At 41.1% G+C, this 26,094-nt stretch overlaps 1 protein-coding gene across 9 annotated transcripts in view; it reads left to right on the forward strand.

The window, feature by feature from the left end:
- Positions 1–26,094, forward strand: part of STAU2 (staufen double-stranded RNA binding protein 2) — a 281,072-nt gene that overhangs the window by 123,619 nt on the left and 131,359 nt on the right. For all 9 annotated transcript variants that reach the window (XM_055125674.1, XM_055125671.1, XM_055125672.1 and 6 more), the window contains 2 exons: positions 3,281–3,344; positions 21,372–21,679. In XM_055125674.1, the coding sequence (XP_054981649.1) occupies positions 3,281–3,344; positions 21,372–21,679 (372 nt within the window). The remainder of the gene's footprint in view (positions 1–3,280; positions 3,345–21,371; positions 21,680–26,094) is intronic.

The raw sequence follows: 26,094 nt of genomic DNA on the forward strand, positions 1-26,094 counted from the left end.
GACAGAGTAGTTGTGGGATATATACACAATGGAATATTAATCTTCAGTGTGAGAGTTTGCCTTTTGCTAAAATCATGGACGGAACTAGAGATTATCATACTAAATGAAATAAGTCAGAAGGAGAAGGAAGAAATACCCAGTGATTTCCATTCAGACGTGGTATCTAAAGAAACCAACAGAACTAGGGAAGGGACAGTGTCTAACAAAACCAGAACCTTCAATTCTGATGACAGATCTGAGATTACTAAGAAGAAAGGGTACCTTACAGGTAGTGGTGAAAGGATATTTGCGTTTTATTGGTGTGTGTGGCTTGGTAGCATTGTACCTCAAAATATGAACATTTGTATATACCACTGTCATCCCGTTGATCATCTATTTGCTTGAGCGGATGCCAGTAACATCTCCATTTGTCCTAGTCCTGAGATTTTAGCAGCCTCCTTTTACTAGTTCTTCCCAGCGGTGCTGCAATGGAGGCTCTTTCAGGTTAAGGGGAATAAGACTCATCATTTTTACTGTATTTGGCATACTGAATATGCCACGGAGAGCTTGCCAGGCTCTGCCGTGTGGACAGGATGCTCTTGGTACCTTGCCAGGTTCCCTGAGAGGGAGAACTAGGCTATAAGAGGTCGCAAGCTTTGGTTTATAGTCTGTGTAATGCCATCAGCGGCCCAGATCCAGAGACTATCCAGAAACTATTTGCCTATATAACTATTTAATAATTCCTAAAGCAAAATACTTTTTCTTAAACAACCCCAAGGTTTTTTTGCCCCTACAATAATAAATTTTCTCTAAAACAGTTATTTTGGGGACTAAGTATAGTTAATCACTAAGCGAAAACAAAAATTCCACTCACTATGCAATACCTATTTTGGTCCATTACTAACATGCCTGTTTCACAGAATGGTCATTTGAAAATTAGACATAATCGAAATAACATTAGAAGCTAGATGTGTCTGTCATTTCAGAGATGGAAAAATTTCCAAAGATTCAGGACACAACGGAACTAATTTCCTTTTCTAGAAGATAAAAATATAGGCTGCCACTGATAATTGCTTTCTAAGAAACAGCAAAGTCACTGTCACTGTCATCCTGTTGCTCATCTATTTGTTTGAGTGGGCACCAGTAACGTCTCTCATTGAGAGACTTATTGTTACTGTTTTTGGCATATCCAATACACACGGGTAGCTTGCCAGGCTCTGCCGCTTGGGCTCGATACTCTCCGAGAGGGGCGGAGGAATCGAACATGGGTTGGCTGCATGAGAGGCAAAAGCCCAACCGCTGTGCTATTGCTCCAGCCCCAAGCAACAGCAAAGTAAACAGTTACAATATTTTCAAATAAAAATAAAAAAAAAATATATATATATATATATTTTCTTTTTTGGGTCACACCCAGCAATGCTCAGGGGCTACTCCTGACTCTGCTCTCAGGAATTACTCCTGGCGGTGCTTGGGATACCATATGGGATGCCCAGGCTTGAGCTCAGCTTGGCTTCGTGCAAGGCAAATGCCCTACCCGCTGTACTATTGCTCTGGCTCCAAACATTTGTATTCTTGCCAGTGTTATCTCAAAGAAAAATTGGATGAGAAAGCCAAATTGTAAACAAATGATAAAGCTTTACAAACCAAAGAGGTTTGCTAACCTCTACACTAATGTTCCCCTGTTATTCTATTCTATTACTATTTATTTATGAACTCACTTTTGGGTACATGTTTGCAAAGTTTTTAATGATTGGAAAAGAAGAGAATCTCTTCTGTGCTCTTTTTTTTTTTTTTAGATATTTTATTTAGTGAATTACCGTGAGGTACAGTTACAAACTTAGGAACTTTCATGTTTCCATTTCAGTCAAATAGTGGTCATTTGCATCCCTCCACCGGTGCCCATTCTCCTCCACCAGTGTTCCCAGTATCTCTCCCGCCACCCCCACCCTCTGTGCTATCTCTTAAGTTACTAAAATAACAAAGTTTTCCAGGCAGTAGTTAATGACGTATTAATGCCATTGGACTTAGATGGCAGAGACTTGAATTTGAAAATACCTAACCCCAGAGACGGGTGTTCTTGAGATCATTTCTTGAGATCATGTTCTTGAGATCACCTAGGCTATGTTTGTGACTTTAGCAGACATTTATTCAGATGCCTGTAGGACTAAAGCCATGTAAAAGCACTTATTGATTTACTTGAAATATTTTCTGCTTAGAGTACTGAATTTCAGAATTGTTTTGTACCAAAAAGATGAAATTGTCCAAAGAATAAAGTTAGGGTATTATGGGCTGGGGGAGGTAGCTCAGTGGGCTGGGAACGTGCTCTGTATGCAGGGGGCTGGGTTCACATAGTTCCTTGAGCACTGTCAGGAAGCACTTAAGTTAACCCCTGAGCACTCAGCTGAGATTGGTCCCTGAGCACTGCCAGGTAGAGCCCCCTCCCCCCAAAAGCCTCCACCCCAGAAAAGATACTGCAAGTTTCAAAGTTAGGACTTTCAGCTTTCTTTTTGTTGTTGTTGTTTTGTGTCATTGACAATAATTGGTGATTTTTTTTTTCCTTTTTGGGTCACACCCGGCGATGCCCAGGGGTTACTCCTGGCTCATGCACTCAGGAATTACTCCTGGCGGTGCTCAGGGGACCATATGGGATGCTGGGAATCGAACCCGGGTTGGCCGCGTGCAAGGCCCGCTGTGCTATTGCTCCAGCCTCAATTTGGTGATTCTTGTCATAGTACGTTTTCAGAACAGACAGTAATTTGTATCGACTATTCATTGGTCTTAGGAGTGCAAATAAAGCATTTTTAGTTGGTCACTTTAGCGCTTGTAGCATTTTTTACCCCCTTCTTTTTTTACTGATTGAGTAAGAACTGTTTGCCATTAAGTCCCAGAAAGGTAGTATGGGGGTTCAGGTGCTCACTGGCCTTGCGTGCAGCCCACCCTGCTTCTATCCCGGGCCCCACTTAGTCCACTGGGCACCACGAGGGGTCACTCAAGAGCCAAGAGTAGCCCCTGAACCTTGCAGGGTATAGGCCCCCGCCCCTCCAACCGCCCACATAAACTTACCTAAGTTTAAGTCAACAAACAAAAGTAGGAAAGAGAAAGAGATTTGAATGTGGAAAAGGAATAGTTATTTTTTATAGTTATTTTTGAGTCTCTGGTTCTGAGTCATAAAAGGAAAGAATAAGCGGAATAGCTCTGTGAGAGGCCTCTTTGCCCTGGTTTACTTGCTTTCTTAGCATTCTTCTTTTATTTTAATGAGTGTTTCTCTCAATTAATTTTAACAATTAATTGAATCTTTCAGACAGGGGAAAACAAAGGATGGAGTGGTGGTCCGAAAGCTGGGTTTCCTGAGCCAACAAATAACAGTAAGTTTTCAGTTTGACATTAATTGCACTTGGTGTTCACTGGGGTTCAGTGACGAGTCCATCAGTGGGAATTTGTTCGATCTCTGTGGACCTTGTAAGTGTTGTGGAAGTTACAAAAATGTCATGGTGTTTGCTTTTCTGGAACGAACAGGAGCACCAGACACTTATATCCTTAATATGATTAAGTGTTGTTTACAGACTACCATTTAATTTTTATGGTCATGGCATTTAAAAAAATTGATATTTTAGTGTATTATTATTATAATGTAAAATAATGAAAAAAATCTATCACAAGCCTATTATATGCTAAAATTGACTATCTTCACCAATTATAATTCTTTGAAATACACAAAAATTTTCACATAATCATAATATAGATGAAAGTTTGTGCTATATTTTCCCTTAATGTTGCAATCAGTATTTCTCATGCTGTGCTGAACTACCAGAATTTTTAATGTTTTATTGCAGTCAGTAATTGAAATATCAGAATGTGGAAATAAAATTACACTTTTAGTTCAACCATATCAGACACTTAAAAAATTCACCAGTGTATTTCTCTTTCCAAGGTGCATGATTAAGTTATTATGAATAGAAAACAGGCATTTTCCCTGAACTTTCTGGCCACGTTTCCTGAAAAACACCAATTTTTCACTGAAAAATAAATTAGTAAAACAAAACACCCAGCCAGCAAAAACTTACTAAAATAAAGTCCTCAGTGAAGTCAAATATATCTGAATTTTTAACCTCATTTCTTTTCCATAATTTCTGGACGCTATAGAAGCTTAAATATATACATTGTCACAATGCAGTCATGAAATTCTTTGATGTGATCTTTTTTTTTTTTTTTTTTTTTGCTTTTTGGGTCACACCCGGCGATGCACAGGGGTTACTCCTGGTTCTACACTCAGGAACCACTCCTGGCGGTGCTCAGGGGACCATATGGGATGCTGGGATTTGAACCCGGGTCGGCCGCGTGCAAGGCAAACGCCCTACCGGCTGTGCTATCTCTCCAGCCCCCTGATGTGATCTTGATATGTAATGAAATTAATAGCAAAGTTAATTTAATATCAAAGAATTAAAATAATTAAATAATAATTAAAATTAATGTCAAAGAATACTTCTGAGAGTTGAATTCTTGGAGCTGGGTTTTTGAAAGGAATATTTCAGTCAGGTAACGGTAGTGGAAGTATTTGACTCCAATGCTGTCATTGTGTTGTCATGTCCCAGTGTGAACCACTGATGGTACACACCAGTGAGCTTCTGGGAATAATTTGAATAAATATGACTCAGCCTTTGGTGTGTGTGTGGGGGGGGTGATGAATATGACAATATGACAGGCCTAGCACATATCTCAAGAAAACATGGAATCAACCAGGAGCTTCAGAATTTTGCTTTGAATTATGTGCTCTATGTTTGAGTTATGTAGGTTTGTAGTTCCTTGGTTAGAGAATATAAGAAATACTAAATTTCAGTTTTCCTAAGTACTTGCTTCCTAAATATTGATTTAGTCCCATGCCTTCTCCCTCTCATGTGTGTGTGTGTGTGTGTGTGTGAGAGAGAGAGAGAGAGAGAGAGAGAGAGAGAGAGAGAGAGAGAGAGAGAGAGAGACGGGCTTTGGGCCGTACCTTACTCTTCTGGCTGTGCACTGAGGGGTCATTCCTGTGGGCACTGGGAACCATGTGGTGTGCTGGGGATCGAAGCCAGGTAGCATTTGCAAGGCCAGTGCTCAGCCTGCTCTGCCATCTCCATCTCTCCAGCCCCTCCCTCCCTTCTCTTTTTTTTTTTTTTAAACAAAATTTATACTGTTTGTATGAACTTGTCAAAAATTCTATTCTTATACTTTTTATCTGTCAAATGGTATTTTTCCCCATGTGCATGGTGATCAAAGAGTATACAGCTTGCACTTGAATAATTTTGGCTTTAGACCCTTTCAAAGAATATAAACATCATGTATTCAAATATGCAAGTCAGATACTAATTTGACAGTTGTAACGTGAAACTGTGCTGTAGATAAACTGTAAGCCCCATCATTACACAGCACTTTCACCTTTTATCTTTATTTGTTTGTTTATTTTTAAACGGAGGCAGGGGATGCTGGAGTCATTTGTAAGGAGGCCAGAGACAGCACCGAAAGGCCAGTCATTGCAGTGATCAGAAATGTGGAAGAAAACAACAAGATCTGCTTTAGTTAGAATCTGAGAAGTGAGAAAAACTGTCAGAAGCCAGTGTAAAACTTAGCCGAACTGTTAACACGTGAGGCATTCTTCTGGGATATAGCATTTCACATCCAGAATTTGCATAAGGGACGAATCCTTCCACCTTTCCTAATTTTGAAGGCTAAGAAAGCAGATACGAGGGCTCGTCTCTGGACACTGAGCGGGTCTCGGCCATAGTGCAGTGGGTCGGGCGCTTCCTTCCACAGCTCACGGCCATTCAACCCCCACCAAGAGTGGTCCAAAGTGCAATAAGCCCTGAGCACAGCCGGGTGTGGCCCCAAACCCAAACCAGACCAAATTGAGCTGGCCAGGCTGCCTCAGTTTACCACAGATGATGAGGGCAGTCTTTCTCTGAAAAGCTTTCTAGGGCAGTTTTCACCAGTGGACCCCCCCAGTTTTTTCTGCATTTGCTTGTAGCAGCTGGAACGCAACCTTGGAGGGGCCAGGTAGACAGTTCAGCGGGATGGGGCGCGTGCCGTGCGTTCCCACGGCTCTGGGCTTGGTCCTGGCATCAGGCCGAGCACAAAACTTTGAGGCCTGCCCTGCGGGGGCCCTGCCCTGCTCAGCCTGAGGGAACTCTGAGCACTGACGGGGACTCAGCAAGCAAAAGCAGTGTTAGGACAGGGTTGCTTTCTTACAACTTTAACTTGAGACAAAGTTTTCTAAGAATTGCCCAGTCTGGCCAGCAGTAGAGCATGTCTTGCATATATGAGATTCTGGGAACCATTCTTGGCACTGTAAAAAAAAAAAAGAAAGAAAAGAAAAGGAGGGATTAATTATTCATCTGTTGACTCTGACACTTGAAAAATGAACTTAAATTCAGATATTATAGTAATAGGTTAGTTTGATAATTAGTTTCTTAGTCTTCAGTGTTTTCTGTCCCCTGACAAATTTATTTTTTAAAAAATAACCAAAACCCCTTTTTTGTTTGTTGTTGGGATTTTGGACCACACCCAGCTGTGCCCAGGGCTTACTCCTGGGTCTGTTTTTCAGGGAGCCACTCCTTGTGGGGCTTGGGGGTCCATATGGGATGCCAGGGATCGAACCCTGTTGACCACACGCAAGGAAAGTGCCCTGCCCACTTCATTGTATCTCCCCAGCTCCCTGGACAAAATCTTATCTATAGAACTGGAGAAAAAAGTTCATGTACATATGTATTTAATTCTGAAAGTAGATTTTTTTTTCCTGTTTTTAAAAAAGATTACAGTCATAAGAAACTGCTAACAATTACAACACAAAATGGTTTAAATGGTTTTACAAGTGATTGTGATTATATAGCTTGGTTCTTGGCTTGATTGCCTGCAGATTGCAAACTTGTCCCTAATTCTTCCATGCTTCTCAGGGTGTTTGCATTGTACTGAGTTGCAGCAGAAGGTAGACTATTCAAAGCATGTTGTTACCCTTTGGATCCCTGTCATACTCACGGGAAGGTGCAAGGATACATAACCCTGTAATGTGAAGCTTGGATTAAATTTAGCCTGGGTCAATTTTATGCTTGGCATACACATAAAAAGCTAGAGTTTTACAGATGGATGAGTAACAAGTTTTTAAAAAGATCATCATGCATTTTAAAGATCTTACAGCACATGGAAAACTTTGTAAAATATTTAGATACAGTTGAGTTGATAATATCTTTTTTTTTGGTATTCACATTCCATGATTCTTATTAATATGGGTTTTTACTTCAAAACAGGTTCATTGTTTCTTAAAGGTGAACGCTAATATAATCCAAAATTGGACTAAGCTCAAAGGTATTCACTGGTATGTGCTGAATCCACCCACTAAAAGATTATTTGGAGGCGTTTTCACATAAATATTTTTTCCATTAACCTTTTAAAAAGTTTTATTTAGCTCCTGTAAAAATGCTGGCTCTTTTAGGTTCATTAGAGATGACCCAAGACAAATACTTTTGGAATGGGTTAGAATTATTATTGACTTTTTTATTATCATAGCAGACTTACCCAAATTTTTTGTCATTTTTGTGTCCTGTCATGTGTTTTAAAACTCTGTAACAGTCAGAAGAATAATGCAGCCCATGCAGTGACATGGCGATAAAGCTTGTATACTTGCTCCTCCCCCCGTGCTAAATACTGTACATAGAACCTCTAATTTCCTTTCTGTTTGGTGGGTGAGGGCTGTACTTTTAAGATACTAAATTAATAGAGTCTTAAGTGTTTTGGGAGAATTCCCTTCACAGTTTGTTTTTTGGGCTCTCTTAACAAAAACCACTTTGTAATGAAACATTTAAATTAGTTGGAAGCAATTGGATTCCAGCTGACTCACTTAGGAGAAAAAAATACTATGTTGCAAATCTCAGCATGGCGCTGGCCTGAAGCAATCCATTTTGAAAGGATTGGTGGGTTGCTTTGTGCCCAGACAGCCCCGTCCCCTGCCAGGGTGGTTGCACTTGGACAAGAACCTGGTCCAGTGGACAGAGGTTCTGTGGGAACAGGACACCGCACCTGCTGAGACAGCCATGCAAGTGCAGTTCCTTCCCGGGTCCACGTGTGCCAGGTAGATGCCCTCCCCTCTTTGCATTGGTGGCCTGTGCAATGAGAAGCTGCAGTCACCCCACTCTTTTTGTGGGAGTTAGGAGTACTGGAGGCTACTTTCGGCTTTGTGCTTGGAGGACCACATGCAGTGTCGGGCATCGCACTGTGGTTGGCCTTTTGCAAGGCCTTAACCCCTGTATTCTCTCTTTGACACCCCACCCCCTTAAAATTTGTTTTGTTTGGGGGCCATGCCCACTGGTGTTAAGGGCTTACTACTAACTGCTATCACGAGTCACTCCTGGCAGGGCTGGGGGGACCATATTGATGCTGGGGATTGTACCTGGGTTGGCCACTACAAGACAAGCACCCCACCTGCTGTTGTATCTCTCCAGCCCCCCACCCCCTTTAAAAGGGACTGTTTGACTAGGATTCTCTCTTGCTCACTGACTTGAGGGAGACCGGGCAGTGCGAAGCGCTTATATTTCAGTCATACCAGTTGAATTTGTTGTTACAGGCCCATTTATTTAAAGAAAAATAATCTGAAGTGAGAAAATCTTAATTTAATTAGCATATATTTTTATTCTATATAATTTAGCACATTATTTATCATGAAAGAATAAATTAAAAATTTTATGATTTTAAAATCTTGCTTTATGTTTTTACATAAAAATATTTCAGAAAATGAAACATATAAAACCACAAGGTTAAGTGTGCATTTATAGACCACCATGTGGGAATTAAATGTTTTATAATAATTTAGGTAATATGGTTACAGTAGTAGTTAAGTTTATAGTATTAATGTGTAAAGTTACTTCACACCACCACCACCACAGAAGTTACCATTTAAGTGCAACTAAATGGGTAACACTTAAGTGCAAAGCATGAAATTATGAAGAAAAAGCAGATTGATTTAGTTGCATAATATCTAAAATGGGGATTGTAGTGATAGTACAGCAGGTAGGGCACTTGCCTTGCATGTGGCTAACCTGGGTTCGATCCCTGGCACCCTTTATGGTCCCTTGAGTCTACCAGGAGTAATCCCTGAGCACAGAAGCAGGAATAAACCGAGCACCGCTGTGGCCCCCAAACCAACAAAATAGAACCAAAAATGAATGCAGGGAAAAGCATCAGAACTAAGGCCTGTGACAAACAGAAAGAACATATTGTAGCATGTATACACACAGAGTAACCATCTGTAAAGGACATAATATTAATTTTAAAAATAAGGCTAGCATAACCAGAGGTCTTGAGGCATTTAAAAGGAATAGACATTGAATAATGAGAATGTTCAGCAGCAAGGCAAGTGCGGGGTAAAATACGTGTTGTGTATTTCTGGTTCATGAATTTGGCAAGGATTTAAAAGTGTTAATTCCAAGTACTGGGAGACACTCAGAACTGCTGGTAAGATGGTCAATTGCCACCGTTTGTAAGCAGTAAAAATAGAAATCTTGAGGACCGGAGCAGACATGGATTTATCTTGTACTTGCCCACTCCAGAAGTATGGTCCCCTGAGCCCACCAGATGTGATCCCTGAGTGCAGAATCAGGAGTAACCTCTGAGCACCATTGGGTGTGACTTCGAAGCAGAATTGTAAAGTTTGGAGTTGGGAAGGTGGCAGGGGGAGGGGAAAGAAAGAGAGAAAGAGTGGGGGGAGGAGGGAAGAAGGGAGTGAATGATGGCGGGAGGGGAGAAAAGAGAGGAGAGATGCTTCATCAAAACCAAACCCCAGCTATGTCTTTTGACCACACCCAGGGATACTCCGGGATCACTCCTACAGGTTTTAGGCGACCATATGTGGTCTTGGGTGTTGGATAATCACGTTGTGTTGTCCTTGCCTTTTCTCTGAAACTTTGGGATCACACTTGGGGATCAAATCAAATGAGCTGCTTACAACCACTGTACTATTGCTTTGACCCAAGAACCCACTAATATTTTATAACACAAACACACTTTGGCCTGAATTGCACAGTCTGGCAGACTTAAACATGTAATAGCTAGGGAAACGATGATCTACCTACCTCAGTCCACCTGAGAGAAATTTAGTAACTTTTTTTTTTTTTTAAACAAAATGAGAAAGGGTCCAGGAATATGGCTCAGGGAGGAGAGCACATGCCTTGCATGCATGAGCCCCTGGATCAAACCCCTAGCTCCTCCAAACCACCAGGTATGCACCTCCCCCGCCTAGGAGAGAATTTATGTAGTTTTATAAAGCCTGAATGAAATTTAAGTTTCTGAATATTTTTCTGAGGATTTGAAGTATGTGCTTTTTTATTCTTAGATCTATCGAGATATAAAAGTACTTAACTTCAGTATTTTAAAAGTTGGAACAGCACAGCAAGACCATACAGATGAATGTCTCATAGAGATTGAGAATTGGAAGTAATAAAAGCTACTTAATTGCTGTCAAAAAATGGCCATAAGAATGAGAAAATCAGGGCTGGAGTGATAGCTCAGCGGGTAGGGCGTTCAATTCCCAGCATCCCATATGGTCCCCTGAGCACCGCCAGGGATAATCCATGAGTGCATGAGCCAGGAGTAATCCCTGTGCATGGCTGGGTGTGACTCAAAAAGCAAAAAAAAAGAGAAAATCAAAATAATGGTCAGAATTATTTACTCAAAAGCTTTTCTAGAAGCTTAGTTATGTTTTCTAACTCCAGTAGAATATAGTACAGTTTGCCAATAAGTGTTTATCTTGTGCTAAACTTAATATATGTAAGTGTATGTATATTTTATAAAAATGTATGTATATAAAGTTTAGAACACACAAATAATTTTGTATATATATACATATACATACATTACACATATGCATATATATGTCTCTGTATATATATGTATGTACACACACACATAATATATACACACACATATAGACTGGAGAGATAGTATAGTGGGTAGTGCACTTGTCTTGCAAATACTAATCTAAGTTTGATCTCCTATGGTCCCCAGCCCCATCAGGAGTGATCCCTGAGTGCAGAGCCAGGAATAAGCACTGAGCACAGTTGGGTGTGTTCCAAAATTCTGTCTAGTATTTTGTATACAGTATGTTTAACACTGTAGCACTGTCCTGTTGTTCATGGATTTGCTCTATTTGCTCGAGTGGGCACCAGTAACTCCATTGTGAGACTTATTGTTACTGTTTTTGGCATATCAAGTATGCCATGGGGAGCTTGCCAGGCTCTGATGTTTAACACTTAGAAGTTATTAATCATAATAACAAGATAGACATTTACGAACTCCCACTCCCTTCTAGAGTGGGCACGTTACCTTCTCTGAGCCTTGATCCTCTGCTTTCGTCTGTCTTGACCTGTCTCTTTGTCTTCCTCCAGGAGATTGAACCAGTCTTTCTGGATTTGTATCCAGTTACCTTTATGTCTTGCAATTTTATCAAGTAACTAAGGTTTAGTTAGAGTTTTTCATCTTATTTTTACTTTCAAAAGATTGGAATTATACTCTGTATATTTAAAAAAAATTCCTTATCTTTTCCCTCACTTAAAGTTGTTGAGGGCTGGAGTGATAGCATGGCGGTAGTGCATGCAGCCGACCCATGTTCGATTCCTCCGCCCTTCCCAGAGAGCCCAGCAAGCTACTGAGAGTACCGTGCCCGCAGGGCAGAGCCTGGCAAGCTACCCGTGGTGTATTGGATATGCCAAAAACAGTAACAATAAGTCTCACAATGAGAGATGTTACTGGTGCCCGCTCGAACAAATCAATGAGCAACAGGATGACAGTGACAGTGAAAGTTGTTGAATAAATTAATATTTTGTTCCATTGGAAGAGAAAAATCTCTCCTCTAGTTTAAGTATGTGTATATGAAAGCAAATTTAAATACATTTTATCCTTCACTTCAGCTCTCCAGACACACTGTTCTACATTGTTCTTTTCTTCATGTTCTGAAGGTACTTGCAAATTGTTATGTGTAGGACTTTATTATTATTTAATCATTTTTTAACTGATAGACATTTAGGACATTTATATTCTTTTCCTATTATAGATAATTCTGCTGTGTAAAGCCTCATAGCATGTATCATTTCACATGTGTGCCATTAATGTTTGTTGGTGAAATTCTAGCAGGTAGAATAACTGAATCTGAGAATGTGTGCACTTGTAATTTTGATAGACGTTAGCAGATTGTACTCATTCAAGACCAGTAGCACACGAGACTTCCTATATTCCCATAATTTTAGGTACATAACATGCTAAAAATTCTCTGCATATATATCAATATAATAGTTAAAATGGGACACTCAATGTCATTCTGTTGTGTTTTTTTTTCTTTCTTTTTTTTTTTTTTTGGTCACTCCCCCTACCACAAGGTTTTCTGTTTTTTTGTTTTTTTCTTTTTTCTTTTTGGGTCACACCCGGCGATACACAGGGGTTACTCCTTGCTCATGCACTCAGGAATTACTTCTAGCGGTGCTCGGGATCTATATGGAATGCTGAGAATTGAACCCGGGTCGGCCTCGTGCAAGGCAAAACGCCCTACCCGCTGTGCTATTGCTCCAGCCCCTGTCATGTTTTTTTTTTTTTTAATATAAATGAGATTGAGCATGTTTTCAATAACATTTACGCGTCATTTCTGTACTTTCTGTGTTAATGAGAGTCATGGTTGTCCCCACTCATTTGAAAGTGTTTGTTGCCCTGTTATTCTCTCTTCTGGGACCTTAGGGTTGCCTGGAGGTGCTCTGAGGTTTGGGAACCAGCTCACCGGCCTGCCAGGTTAGCATCAGGGCAGAAGGGTTTGTTGCTCAGACACTGCAGGGCTGGGGCCCTCCAGGGCTGCACCCAACGATGCCAGGAATCAGCTGGGGGCTGGTGCACGCTAGACATCTGCCCTCACTGCTGTCAGGTCTCCTGGTTCCTGCTCTTTTATTTCTTATTTGATAAGAATATGTGCCTGTGAGTCCAGGTATTAGAGTTTGGGACTCTCAGGAGGGGGTGGAGTAACACCCACCACGGCTTCGGGGGCCTCGGGAGCCCTTCTGGTGGCAGTCGGCTTGTGTGTGTGCCCCTGACAGCTCAGAGCTTGCAGCGGTGAAGGTGGCAGTGTTGGAGACCAGTGGTGCTGGGGGTCGGATTCAGGGCCTTGTGCCTGCCAGGCCCACACTGCAATGCTTTGCACTATCTCTACAACCTTGACTTTGGTTTTATGTTTAATGGCGTGGAATCACCTTTCTCTTACAGCACTTTTATTCTGACTGAAGTTAGGATTGTAGTCTTTGCATTTGTAGTTTTATTATTATTTTTTTGTCATAGGTTTTTGCTATCTCTGGGGTTAATATTAAAATTATTAATCCAGGGGCTGGAGAGCTAGTATTTGCCTTGCGTGCGGCCAACCCAGATTCAGTCTTTGGCACCCCATGTGATCCCCCAAGTACTACCAGGAGTGATCCCCTAGTGCAGAGCCAAGAGTAACCCCTCAGTATCGCCAAATGGGACCCAAACTCCCTCCCCATCAAAAAACAGAAAAAAAAAGGTATAGATACAACTTAAATCCCCACTGCATCGAGACTTGACAATTATCATGTTCTAAAATTCCATACAAATTCGTTTTTTTTTCCTGAACTTCCTGTTCTTTTCTGTTCCATTGACTATTCATGAGTCAGTTTCAATCAGTGAGTTTTTGATGTGTTTTAACATGTATAAATTTAAAGTTCTGTTTGTTTAAGACAAATGTGAATAGAGAAGTGCTTAGTCTGTGCTCTTTTGCACACGTTACATAGAGTACGAGTAATTGGAAAGATAAAAATACACTTGGCAGAAGAAATAAGAATGAGGTTAGTAAAAGCATTGGAAAGAAGCACTGGACAGGCGGCGGGGAACTGGGTGCTAGGAGGCTGCTAGGGCTCAGGAGAGAGTGGCAGCTGCTTCCTGAACCGTGTATATGTGACTTGGGTGTTTATTCTTTCATTTGTCCAGAAAGCATTTATTGACTGTGCAGTTTGGGGTATTATTAGTGACCAGTAACATTGTTAGAAGTTGAAAGCACTATAATCAGCTTTAAAATCTGCATAACTAAATACTACCCCATAAAAAAAGGAGGAAAACTTTGGGGGAAAATGTAACAGTTGGCATTAGAGGAAAATATTGCAGTTTGGGGGGTGAAGGGAACCTCCCCAGCAGTGTTTAGGGAATCTGGGGGCACTACTCACTACTCACAATTCTTTTTTTTTTTTTTTTCTTTTTGGGTCACACCTGGCGATGCACAGGGGTTACTCCTGGCTCTGCACTCAGGAATTACCCCTGGCGGTGCTCAGGGGACCATATGGGATGCTGGGAATTGAACCCGGGTTGGCCACATGCAAGGCAAACGCCCTACCCCTGTGCTATTGCTCCAGCCCCATCTTGGCAATTCTTGATCAATCGGCCTGGACACATTTGTGTAGGCCCAAGGGGCCTCAGCTGGCACTGCTTGGGGGATCATGTGGCCCTGGCCGGGCACTGAATCCTGATCCCTGAACAATCTCCCAAGCCACCCACAGCAGTGATTTGCACTTATTTGCATTTTGAGGTCATAACTGGTGGTGCACTGGGCTTACTCCTGTCTCTGTGCTCAGAGGTTAGTCCTGGAGGTGCTCAGGGAGCCTTATGTGTTGCAGCAACCAAACCTGGGTTGGCTGTGTGTAAGGAAAGTCCCTTAACCCCTGGGATTTCTCTCTGACCCCCTCAGTTGTTCATTATTCTAGAAATAGATCATAAAATCAGTCATAGAGCACATAGCACCTGACATTGTTGGGACTCAGTTTTTGAGCAATAGCAATAAAGTGTTACCACTTTTCTCCCCTACTATATACACCACACATGCTCCTAGAACTCACCCTAACCTGTGGATTTCAGATTGGTGTTGCTGAACTTGCCATAAAAATAGGTGTTATTATTGGTATTTCAGTAGCCCAATAGATATCACCATTCATTCTCAGTTGTCTTCTTTGCTTAGCGTCATCATGGTAGCTGAAGCATACCTGAAGCCGGTCTAAATCTCAGATGGGCTGTCATTGGTCGAGGAAATAGGCAGATGACTTATTATTATTAAATAAAGGCAGCACTGGTCTGAAAGACAGATCCTTACAGCGTGGTGTGCACAGAAGAAAAACACAGTACAAGAAGTTCTAATTGTAGAAAGGTCTTTTATTTCAAAGACAAAAAGTTGAGCGTGACACATCTTACCTGGGAACATGCAGCTAGTTTAAGACAGAAACCCTTAACTTGTGTCTTCTGATTTCAGCCACTGCTTTTACTTCTAGGCACCTTGTTATTTTCAGATACATTGCTTATCATTAAGAAAGAATGAATAGTGCTTTTAAAAGAAATTCCATTAACATTAAATATATATTTTGGATCTTTTACACATATTATGAACTAGAATCTGTTCTTGAAAAATTTAGGTTGTTTCATAACATGGAAGATGTCCAAAGCACTGTGTCAGATACCAGTTTGATATTCGGGTGGGTGATGTCAAAATGCTCCAATGGGCGAGAGAGCCAGTGGAAAGTTTGTTTTAACAACGGAACAGCCATCTGCAGAACATGATTTTTCTTAGTACTGAAAAAAATTTTAGTAATAGTCCATTTTTAAAAACACTCAACAAGCTTTTTTGGTGGTGTTATTCAAATGTATTGTTTTAGTCCAAGCTTTCTGGTTTGTGTTAAGATGATTCATAGACTCTTAGAGCTGGAACTCCAAACTCAGCTCGCTAAGCTTGTAGTACATTTGCTGTCCTACTCGTGTTTTTCTTTGTTACGTCTTATGCTTATACAGAATGTCAGTTTCTAAAAAATTGGCTGTTGTGAAAGACTGTGTGTGTTTTTTTTTTTTTAAATTATCTTAGATTTACAAGAAAAGTGAGAGGAAGATCATGTGATTCCTCCCCCCAGGACTGGCCTCCCTGGTAACTCACATCCCTACTGGAGTGGCACATTTTTCACAAAGGATGAACTTACACTGACATATCTTAGCTGCTCAAAGTTCATGGTTTCCCTAAGCTTTCACTCTTGGTGAACATTGTATCGGTTTGAATTTTTGCTGTATGTACGCACGTCACAGTCCCAGTATTTCTGCTTGATGCTGCGACGCTGCTTCCTGCTGCCACCGCTGGAGCACAGGGTCCCTCCACCTGATTCCTCAGTGCCTTGCAGTTCCTTCTGCTGCAGTATTGGAGTCAGGTTAGCTGCATTACAGGATAAGGATCTCCAAGACTGTTACAGAAGACTCCAGCCACAAGGTTGGGGCGGCGGGAGGGGTTGCCCAGGGCCTCCATCAGTTCAGACTAGCTGCCCGCCTGTTAACTCATGTCTTCTGCTGGTCTTTAGATCTGGTCACTTAACTAGATTGAGTCAGAAAGTCTTACAGTGATGCTAGTTCCACCAGAAAGGCTGCAAGTGAGTGCCCAGGCGAGAAGGGGCGCAGGCAGGATGTGGGCAGTGGCACCCTCCCAGCATCCTTCCTCATGGAGCCAGGAAACGGGACCGCCCCTCCTCAATGCTGGTTCTGTTTTGCCAAACACAGTATTGCCAAACAGGGAGGTCCATTCACGTTTCGGAGTGCCTAGAGCATTTGTGCCCTTCCGTTTCGTGGGCACAGCATTGGCCCTGGGCTTGCTCCCGGTCCCCAGCCCCCTCCTTTCCTAAGTTGTGCTGATGTCAGAACTGCAGCCCTCTGTGGTCAGATGCGGGGCCCCTCGTTAGCAGAGACGCAGATGTGGGTCTACTCACAAATACCGAAGATCCTCTTGTCTTTGTGTCTGCCTTCTCAGAACTGGGGACGGAGACCAGAAAAGTTCTTTAATACTTGGATAAATGTTTCCTTATTTTCTTTATTCCCTTCTGACGATCCCCAGAGCTTAAAAGACGTTTTCAAGAAGAAAATTTGTTCAGTTACTGCTTGTTGGACCTGTGAGGGTGCAGAAGGAAGCTAGGTTTAGAGATCTCATAGCATCATTTGGAAGTGCAGCTTCGATTGTCCAGGTGTTACTGTTTATCGTATTTATCTCTCAAATCTCTCAAGCACTTTTATTTTAACTATTCTATTTGAGGTGAGTTTATCTGCGGACAGCACATTGAGACTTCATTTATTTTAAGGCTCTCATTGGAGCTCGAAGAGGCGGGGGCCCCCATCCGTGATTCTCAGCCAATGGGTTCAATGCAGGGGCCTAAGGATGTGGGTTCAATGCTAGCCTGGCCCTGTGGTACCCAGGACAGAGGCATGAGAGGCCTCCAGGGTTGTACTTGGAGATGCTGGAGATGGGAACCGTCTGGTGCTTGGGATCGAATCTAGGTCTGGCACATGGTAGACATGCGCCCTCAGTGTTCTCTCTGGCCCTTGGGTCATACTTGCAGATAGATAGATTCTTCCAGTCTCCTCGGACTTGGTGTAGTTAGACCACTTACATTTAAGATAATTTTTCTAATATTGGCTTAACGCTATCACATTATTTATTTTTATTTCTTCTGTTACATTTCTCTCCACTCCATTATTACCTCTATTGTGCAGATGTCATAATTTTCTATATTTTTTTAAACATCTCCTTCCCTGATTTTTGTGTTCTGTTAGGCTGTTGAACTTATACAGTGAGATTTTTAAATTCAGTTATTGTATATTTTAGTTCTAAAATTACCATGAAGTTCTTTTTTTATCTTCTGTTTCCTTGCTGAGACATTGTTTGCTAAAAATGTTCTATTTTGCAGTTGTTTCAAGTATGTTTGTACTTGTTCAGTGAAGCGTTTAAAAGTTTTGTTCAATTATTCTGAAATCTCTGTCATCTTGGTGTTGGCATCCTTTGAATTTTTTTTTTTCCACTGAGATCATCATGGTTCTTGGTGTGACTCAGCAAATTTTAATGGGAACCTGGACATTTTCATCTTGTTTTATAAAACTCTGGTTTTTATTTAAGACTTGTTTCAGTTTGGGGGAGGGAGTAACACTTCCCCGACATGTGAGGTTGAAGGTGTATTATTGTTTGTTGAAGATTTGAGTTGAGCTTCTCCACTCTGTTCCTGTTGACCCCCCAGTTGTTGAATGGGGTGAGAATTTATATTAAGATCTGCATCTTGACAATAGTTGATGTAATATTTCAGGAATCTATGTGAATAGAGGAGCTTCCAGTAGAGATGCAGTGAATCATGGATGTTATTCTGTTATTTGTTGGCTGCTTGCTTTTCCTGATTAGTCAGTCACATGTGCTGGCTCTGAAGCCAGATGAAGCCTGGTGCTGGCACCTACTGGCTGTGGCGTTGAGCGGGTCCCATCGCCCGTGTGCGACTGTGTGTGCCTCAGGTGGGGCCTGATAGTGGTTGAAAACATTAGAATTTCCAGTGTTAAAATATTAGTGAGCAAGACTGAGTCAGATGCACCAAGAGAGAAAACATGAACTCAAGGGCTTCTGTGGAGGAAAGTCGTGTAAATAAATGCAGCAGTGAGCTCTTGATGCGTGGCACTAATGATTCGGAATAATGAAATCCCTTCCAAATGGAAGTGTGGGAAAGCAGGCTTTGTCACATGTTGCTGATAGAGATATAAAAAACCTAACTGGCAAAAGAAGGTCAAAGTTCTGAAAAATGCCTACCTGATTGTCCTCTTGGGGGGGCCTCCAGCCTCAGTGCTCAGGGATCCTAAGACCACTCGGACCCCGTATTGCTTTTAGGTCCTTGCCCTACCCTAGGATCTAAAAGGATGCGCCCCAGAGCTCCTAAGACCCCATTCTACAGGCAGAATTGATCTGTTTGCCAGCCCTTGGTGAGTGATCTCAAATCCTCAACTCCCGTACTTCCCCAGCAGCCAGTGACTGGAGCAGAAAGGACTGTTTTTCCCAATTTGGTTCAGAATATTAAAGTGGAAAAAAAAAATCGTGTCCATGACCGGGCATGGAGCACAGTAATAATGCACCTGCTGTGCGGAGCTGAGGCTGCGTGTTCGAGTCTGCTCTGTGTGCAAGGTGCCATCAAGGTGGGTCTGGTGTCACTGCAAACAGTGTGCAAGCACCCCAGCTAGTGTGATCCCAGGCGAGCACTGTACAGTGTGAGCACTACAGCTGAGTGTGCCAAACCTAGTTACTGTAGCAACAACAAAAAGGAAAGAGGTGTTTTGTGTGTTATTTACATAAAGTAACAGAACAGGGGCAAGATTTTAAAATAATAAGGTTCATTACTTAAATAGGAAAGAAAAGCCACCATTTTAATATTAGAGTGTGAAATTGGCACAACCTGTTTTGAATTTGACCAGTTTGGAGAAACTGGTCAGTGTTACAAAACCCAAAGTGTGTATTCTTTTGTACTAGCAATTCTGCTTCTAAGTTAAATATGTTTTGGAGGAACCGGGCGGTGGCGCTTGCCTTCCATGTGTGAGGCCCTGGGTTCAAATGCAGGTGCTTATGCACAGAGAGCGAGAACAAAAATTTTATTACAAAGATGTTCATTGCACTGTTGTTTATCATTACAAGAAACTGGAAACAGTTTAGATGTCCAACAGTATGGAATTATTTCGGCAAACTGTGCTATAATAAAGTATACCATTTTGAAAAAACAGAATTATATGATACCTCTGTGTTCCTGTTTTATAACGTATTTTATCCAAGGTAACAAAAGTTGCTTAGAAAAAAAAACCAACTAAATGTCTACCTTCATATTTTTATTTTTGATGTTGGAACATTGGTGTATATTGTATATTTTTTAAAGCAAAAGAATTTCTATGGCTGGTACAGTTCATTGTGTTTTTTCAAGTTCATGATTTCTTTTAAAAATGTTGATTGGAAAAAAAATGTTGATTGAAACCTCTTTCTGATTAGAAGATCAGACAGGCTGAAGAAAGGTGCTTGGTCCTTGTTCTGTCCCTTCCGATCCCTTCCTTGGACACAGAGTCAGGAATAAACCCTGAGCACCACTGATGTGGCCCAACCCTCCCCTCCAAATTAAAAAATAAAAAAGACTAGCGCAAAGACATAAAGGAAATCGGATAGATAGAATAGCTTAATCTCTGCGTGCATTATTAAAGAAAAACCCAACATTTTAATGTTATCAGGACAAAGACCTCCTCAGTCCCCCTGGAGCTAGGCCCTGCTTGCTTCCTCCTTTCCCCCTCGCCTGTCTAACTTCCTCTTTATGCTCCAGTTAGGAGGAACTGCCTGCCGTCCCTGGAACACACGCTCTCCTCCGAGCTCCTGCTTTTGCTCATGCCGCTCAGCTGCCTCCAGCCAGTTCTTGTCTTCCTCAGCTTGAGTTTCTCAGTCCCTTGAAATTCGCTGTTAGCGTCCTTGAACAGCTGCTCCTGATCTGGTGCTGCTCTCTCCTCCTGCGCCTGCTCTCCAGAGAGTCTGCTCTCAAACACCCAGCACATTCTCATTTCCTTTTTTCTTTCCCCCTCCCCATCCCCCGAACCTGACCAACGCAGGACAGTTATTTCTTGGCATTACCTGGATTCAGTTGTTGGCACTTAACTTGCCTTTGAATCTGTCAGTCTTGATAGAACGCATCCATGGCCTGGCTTGGACTAGTGTATTTGGTGGGGAAGGGACAGATTCTGGTTTGATCATAGTAATTGTTTGTAAGACAGGTTGGTATTACAGCGGAATAGACAAAATAGGAAGCTGTGCTAGCTTTTTTTTTTTTTTCTTTTTCTTTTTTGATCACACCCAGCAATGCACAGGGGTCACTCCTGGCTCATGCACTCAGGAATCACCCCTGGCGGTGCTCAGGGGACCATATGGGATGCTGGGATTCGAACCCAGGTCGGCCGCGTGCAAGGCAAACGCCCTACTCGCTGTGCTATCACTCGGAAGCTGTGCTAGCTTGGGGAAGAAGATTCTGACATTTGATGACATGTGTATGATTTAGAGTTGTCCTTGGGATATCCTTGTGGAGAGAAAAGCACCTGTAAGAGGTTGGGTATATTGGCATTTGTAACCCTGATGATTTGGACACATCCAGCCTTTCTTTTACCTGTAGTGTCTCAACTGCTGCATATCGCAGGGGCTCATGTCTCTCTTGTGAGGTCATGGAATATTAAGTGACGGGATGAACACCGCACATTCTTAATCTTCTCCCCTTTTGCACTTTCATACAGCAGTTAGCCTTGTCCCTATCACATACTTAAATTCCACTGAAATCCCCTTGGTGAATTTTTTTTAAACTTACGATTTTAGGAAATTTGAAACATCCATGGTTCCTGCCTAAATGGAGACTCAGCGAGTAGGAGGAAGATGCTTGATGGACAGTATTTCTCATTGCCTGTTACTGCGACCAAGTGAAGTCATTGAATTACTAATGCTACCACATGGTTCTACTTTAATGTAAGTGTTATAACTCTGTTCCCTCTTTTTTTATTTATAGCTCCAAAAGGAATTCTTCATTTGTCTCCTGATGTTTATCAAGAGATGGAAGCCAGCCGCCACAAAGTACTCTCTGGCACTACTCTAGGCTATTTGTCACCCAAAGATATGAACCAACCCTCCAGCTCTTTCTTCAGTATATCTCCCGCATCGAATAGCTCAGCCACAATTGCCAGGGAACTCCTTATGAATGGAGCACCTCCTGCAGCGGAAGCCATAGGTTTAAAAGGAAGCTCTCCTACTCCCCCTTGTTCTCCAGTACAACCTTCAAAACAGCTGGAATATTTAGCAAGGATTCAAGGCTTTCAGGTATGAACCCAAAGCAAAAACAAAAACAAGGAAGCAGAATTCATTAGCCCCCAGTCCTTCATCTTAATCCATCGGAAAGCTCATCCTTGCCTGCTCGTGTGCACACACACTCTAAGTTATTAGGAACACAGAGGCAGGAGAGGGAGAGAGACATACACACATGCTTCATTTTCTTTGACAGTTTTTTTCCTATCCAGTAATTTTCTGCTGCCTGGCTCTCCTCCATCTTCTTTCTTCCTTTTCTTTCTCCTCCACCTCCCCCTCTTCTTTTTTCCCCTTCTTCTTATTTTTAAAAACATTTTTCATCCTCTTCCATTTGGTCTTGATTGAGTGCAACTATTGCCTCACTTTGCCTTCCACAAACAAAAGTTCCACCTTCCTACATTTTGTATTAGTGTCCAGCACACCCGCATTTTTACAAAAGTATTGAATTTCCCTAATGATGGTTTTACTTGCACAGCAATTATAACCTCGGTATTTTATTACTTGTATTGATTCAGGTTTGCCATGATGGTACAATATCTGAGAAGTCTGTTTTCATAGGAGGTCATTCAACATAGTATTAGAACAAGGACGAAATGCTTTCTGGTTGTTTGAGGCATTAAAAACATGCATTGTTTCCCCGATCATGTTCTGAGTCATCTGGTATAGCCCCTGCTTCAGATGGGACCAACATTCTAGCTCACTGGGCTGGGAAGCCCACATGTAGATGGATTCGGGGATGAAAACTTTCTGTTTATTCTTTGTTCCCTTTTGAGAACAAAGATAAAAACAAAGCACCAACAATTCTTTATGACTAGAACTTTCAAAAGAGACGTTAACTCTCAGAAGAGAAGATGCCTGTTTTCTGATTTCTTAGTTGCCTTGGAAAACTCGTACTGGACTGTAATTGCTGACTTGACCGGCTGTTGTGACCGGCTGTTGTCTGCTTGTGTGGCTCACTCCCAGATTTCTTTGTTTTCACTCCCTCTGCCATCGTGGGTCTTACTCCATAAAACCAAAACCTGTAATTTCCTTTAGAAATCCTCTAGAATATATGTATTGTGTAGAATGATCATGTATTTATAAAAACTTTGCAAGTTCAGTATAAAAAAAAAGAAGAAGAAAGACGGTCCTGTGTTTTGCACGTGTGTGTAGGTGTGTCTGTGCTTTCCTTCACAGAAGTGGATTCTTGCCAATCTTTTGCCAGGTAGTCTTTAATATTTTTAGACTGTCAATTTGTAATTCAAGAAGCTGTTATCATTTATTTACTCATTCTCTGAAATTTTAAACAACCTAAAGTTAAAATTTTAGAATTTCAAAAATGATTTACCTTAAGAATGACAGTAAAATTATTGTTAATATTTTTAAAGAAACCATGATTCATACAACTAACCATATTAGGAAAATGCCAAGTAGCTTTTAGTTCTAGCTATAATATGCATAGGGTGAACTAGAAATAAACTGTGATATAAGGAAATAGAATAATGTTGTATTTTACTGAAACAGAGCACAAATTACATTTAAGCCTTGAATTGACTTTTTTGGTTGAAGGTGTTATTATGGTAAATGTAATTTTGCTGCCAAAAAAATTACTTCATTTAAAAAAAAACAAACAAACCTTGATTTGTTAATTTTGGGCAAATGACAGCAATTATCACTTTGAATTACTTTGGTCCAAAAATGTGGAGTCCTTTTCCCCTGTTTCATTGGACTGACTGCTCAGACTTCTCCTTTCTAAAACCTGTGCTAAGATAATGTACCTTTAATTATGGACAAATTAAACATTTCCAAATTCTGTGCTATCATTTCCCCCCACGTGAGCACAAACATGTGGTTTCCAAACATCGCTGTGCTTCTTGGGTCAGGTGAGGGGACACCCACGCAGGGACTGAGCCATGCGGTGACTGGCTGAGTCCTGGGGACCACACATCTGTATTGCCACCCAAGTTTGTCTTCACAGGTCACCATTTCAGGTGCATTGACCTGCCTGGCAGAAAAACATGTAGTTGATTTATATTTCTTAAATGTTTTCATGAGACTGTAGCTTAGACATTATAGGGGCAGTGTGTCATGGATTTCCTGGTATTCCTTTGTTTTTGTTTCTGGAATTTAAAAACAATAAATTCTTTTTTTCCTGTGTCTCTAGGTTAGTGCTTTTTAAAAATATACATTGTCAACGTGTATATGATTTCTTATTGAATATTGTGAAACCCTTTCTTTGGCCTTTCTTATCCGTTGGAATTGGAATGAAACCTTAGACCTAAGCCATTATAAGTTGCAGGTATATGGTAGTACAAAGTAAAACTATATCAGTGTAATGAAAACTAAGTTGTTTCAGTTTTTAAAAACTTACTAATAATCTTTAATTGAAATTTATAGATTATCTAATTTTCTCACTAGAAAATGTAGGTATTTAAACTTACATCGTTTAGCTTAAATCCATTAAACGTGACGAAAGTTTTCATAAACTTAGAGTTGTGAATAAAGTTTTATATGAAGCAGATTGACTGAGATCTTTGCATATTCTCAGTTTTTCTTCTAAGCCCAGCTTGGCTCACCTTGAGTTTTTAATCACGTTAGAAGTTTTTGGATCTCTGTCATAGTTAATATTTATGATTCTTTGAACTTTTATTTGGTGTATTTTAAGTATTCCCTCTTAAAACCTGAACGTTATTATTGCATTACTCTTTTTTTATAACAGCAGGTTTTTGTCAGTTGTGCCATGAACCATAGGCAGTGTCTAACCTGGGCAGTATACTTCTATACCTTTTTATATACTTCACAAAACTTCTTTGAAATAATGGTCACACCATAATATCTCGGGGCTTCTTGTTTTATACCTTGAAATTCTTTCATTATAGTACTAAAATATTTCAAAATCAATTCGCTCTTAAGAAATTAAAGAGAGACTTTCTTGGAATACTATACATTTTAAATGAGGTAGGTGGTTTTATTTTGTTATAATTTACATTATTTGAAGTTTTTATATCTTTAATATAATTTTCTATAATCATTTTATCAGAACTCTCTTTGTATGATTAAATATAAAGAGTTTCTTTGTTTAAATGGATAATTAGAGAAATGATTAGATTGGAAAAGAAAAATGATTTCAATAAACCATTCTTTTTTTTTCGGATGGAGGGATCAAACCTGGTGATGCACAGGGGTTACTCCTAGCTCATGCACTCAGGAATTACTCCTGGTGGTGCTTTGGGGACCATATGGGATGCTGCCTAGGTCGGCTGCATGCAAGGCAAATGCCCTACCCACTGTACTATATCGCTCCAGCCCCTAAACCATTCTTTTTAACTGGATTTGATTGCAGATTTATCCTCTATGCCCCTCCTTGGGTTATCCAGTATTGCTTTTGAAATCATAGAGTAAGGTGTGATGAACTAGGTTTTATTTTTCTCATAAAGAACACAAAGAACAGGGTTGGAGAGATAGTATACAGGTGAAGGCATTTACTTGCATGAAGCTGACCCTGGTTTGATCCCAGACACTGCATGGTCCCGAAAGGACCACCAGGAGTGACCCCAGAACACACAGCTAGGAGCAGTCCATTTCCTGTGGGACCCAAAACCCAACTGGCCACAGCAACAGCGAATTTATATAATTGAGTATGTATAATGGTTGAGATGTTAATTAAATTAATAATCAGTTTGCAAAATCAAGGCATGTTTAATGGAAGAAACTTTTCATTCTTGTGAGATGAGAATGTCAGGGAAAGACTTTGAAACTGCTTGAATTTTAAGCTTGCTTTTCAAATACAATTCAAACATAAAGCACTTCAACTGATAATGTATTTATGAAGATCAATATGAATTTAGCAGGCTTCTTTTATAGACGTGGTCTTTTAAAAAATATTTGTGTTTAGCACATGTGACATACAACCATGTGGTAACAGTATGGTCTTACTTTCGATTGTGTGGCAGCAGTGTTGGGGGTGGGGAGGAATAGCCGTTCGGAGAACAAGCATTGTTCCTCAGGGTTTTCTCCCCCCACCACCTCAACTTTCAGTAATTCACATTGTTATCATCAGGTGGCCATTTGCAGCTTTTTAAATTTTCTTTTTTGGGTTGCTTGAAGAATGAGTGGTCTGGGCCTGAAAGAGAGTCAAGTGGCTGAGTGTATCTTTTACACATGCATGCAGCTACTTGGGCTGATCCCTCGTAGCACTTAGGATCTCCACTGAACCCCGCCGGGAGTGATGCCCGAGTACGGAGCCTGAGTAAGCCCTGAGCACCACCGGATGTGGCCCCAGCCCCCTCACGATATTAGGACAGTCCTGGGGGCCTGTGAGTGCCAGGTCTAAGTTGCACATCATCGCCTGGTCCATGCTTGGAACCTTCAGGCCAGTGTAACTGGCTGAGAAGTTGTCGAATTAGCTTCGCTTAAATATATGTGGATATTTCTCCATTGAAAATTTCTTC

This window comes from Sorex araneus, chromosome 2 (assembly GCF_027595985.1).
Source record: "Sorex araneus isolate mSorAra2 chromosome 2, mSorAra2.pri, whole genome shotgun sequence".
Classification (NCBI taxonomy): domain Eukaryota; kingdom Metazoa; phylum Chordata; class Mammalia; order Eulipotyphla; family Soricidae; genus Sorex; species Sorex araneus.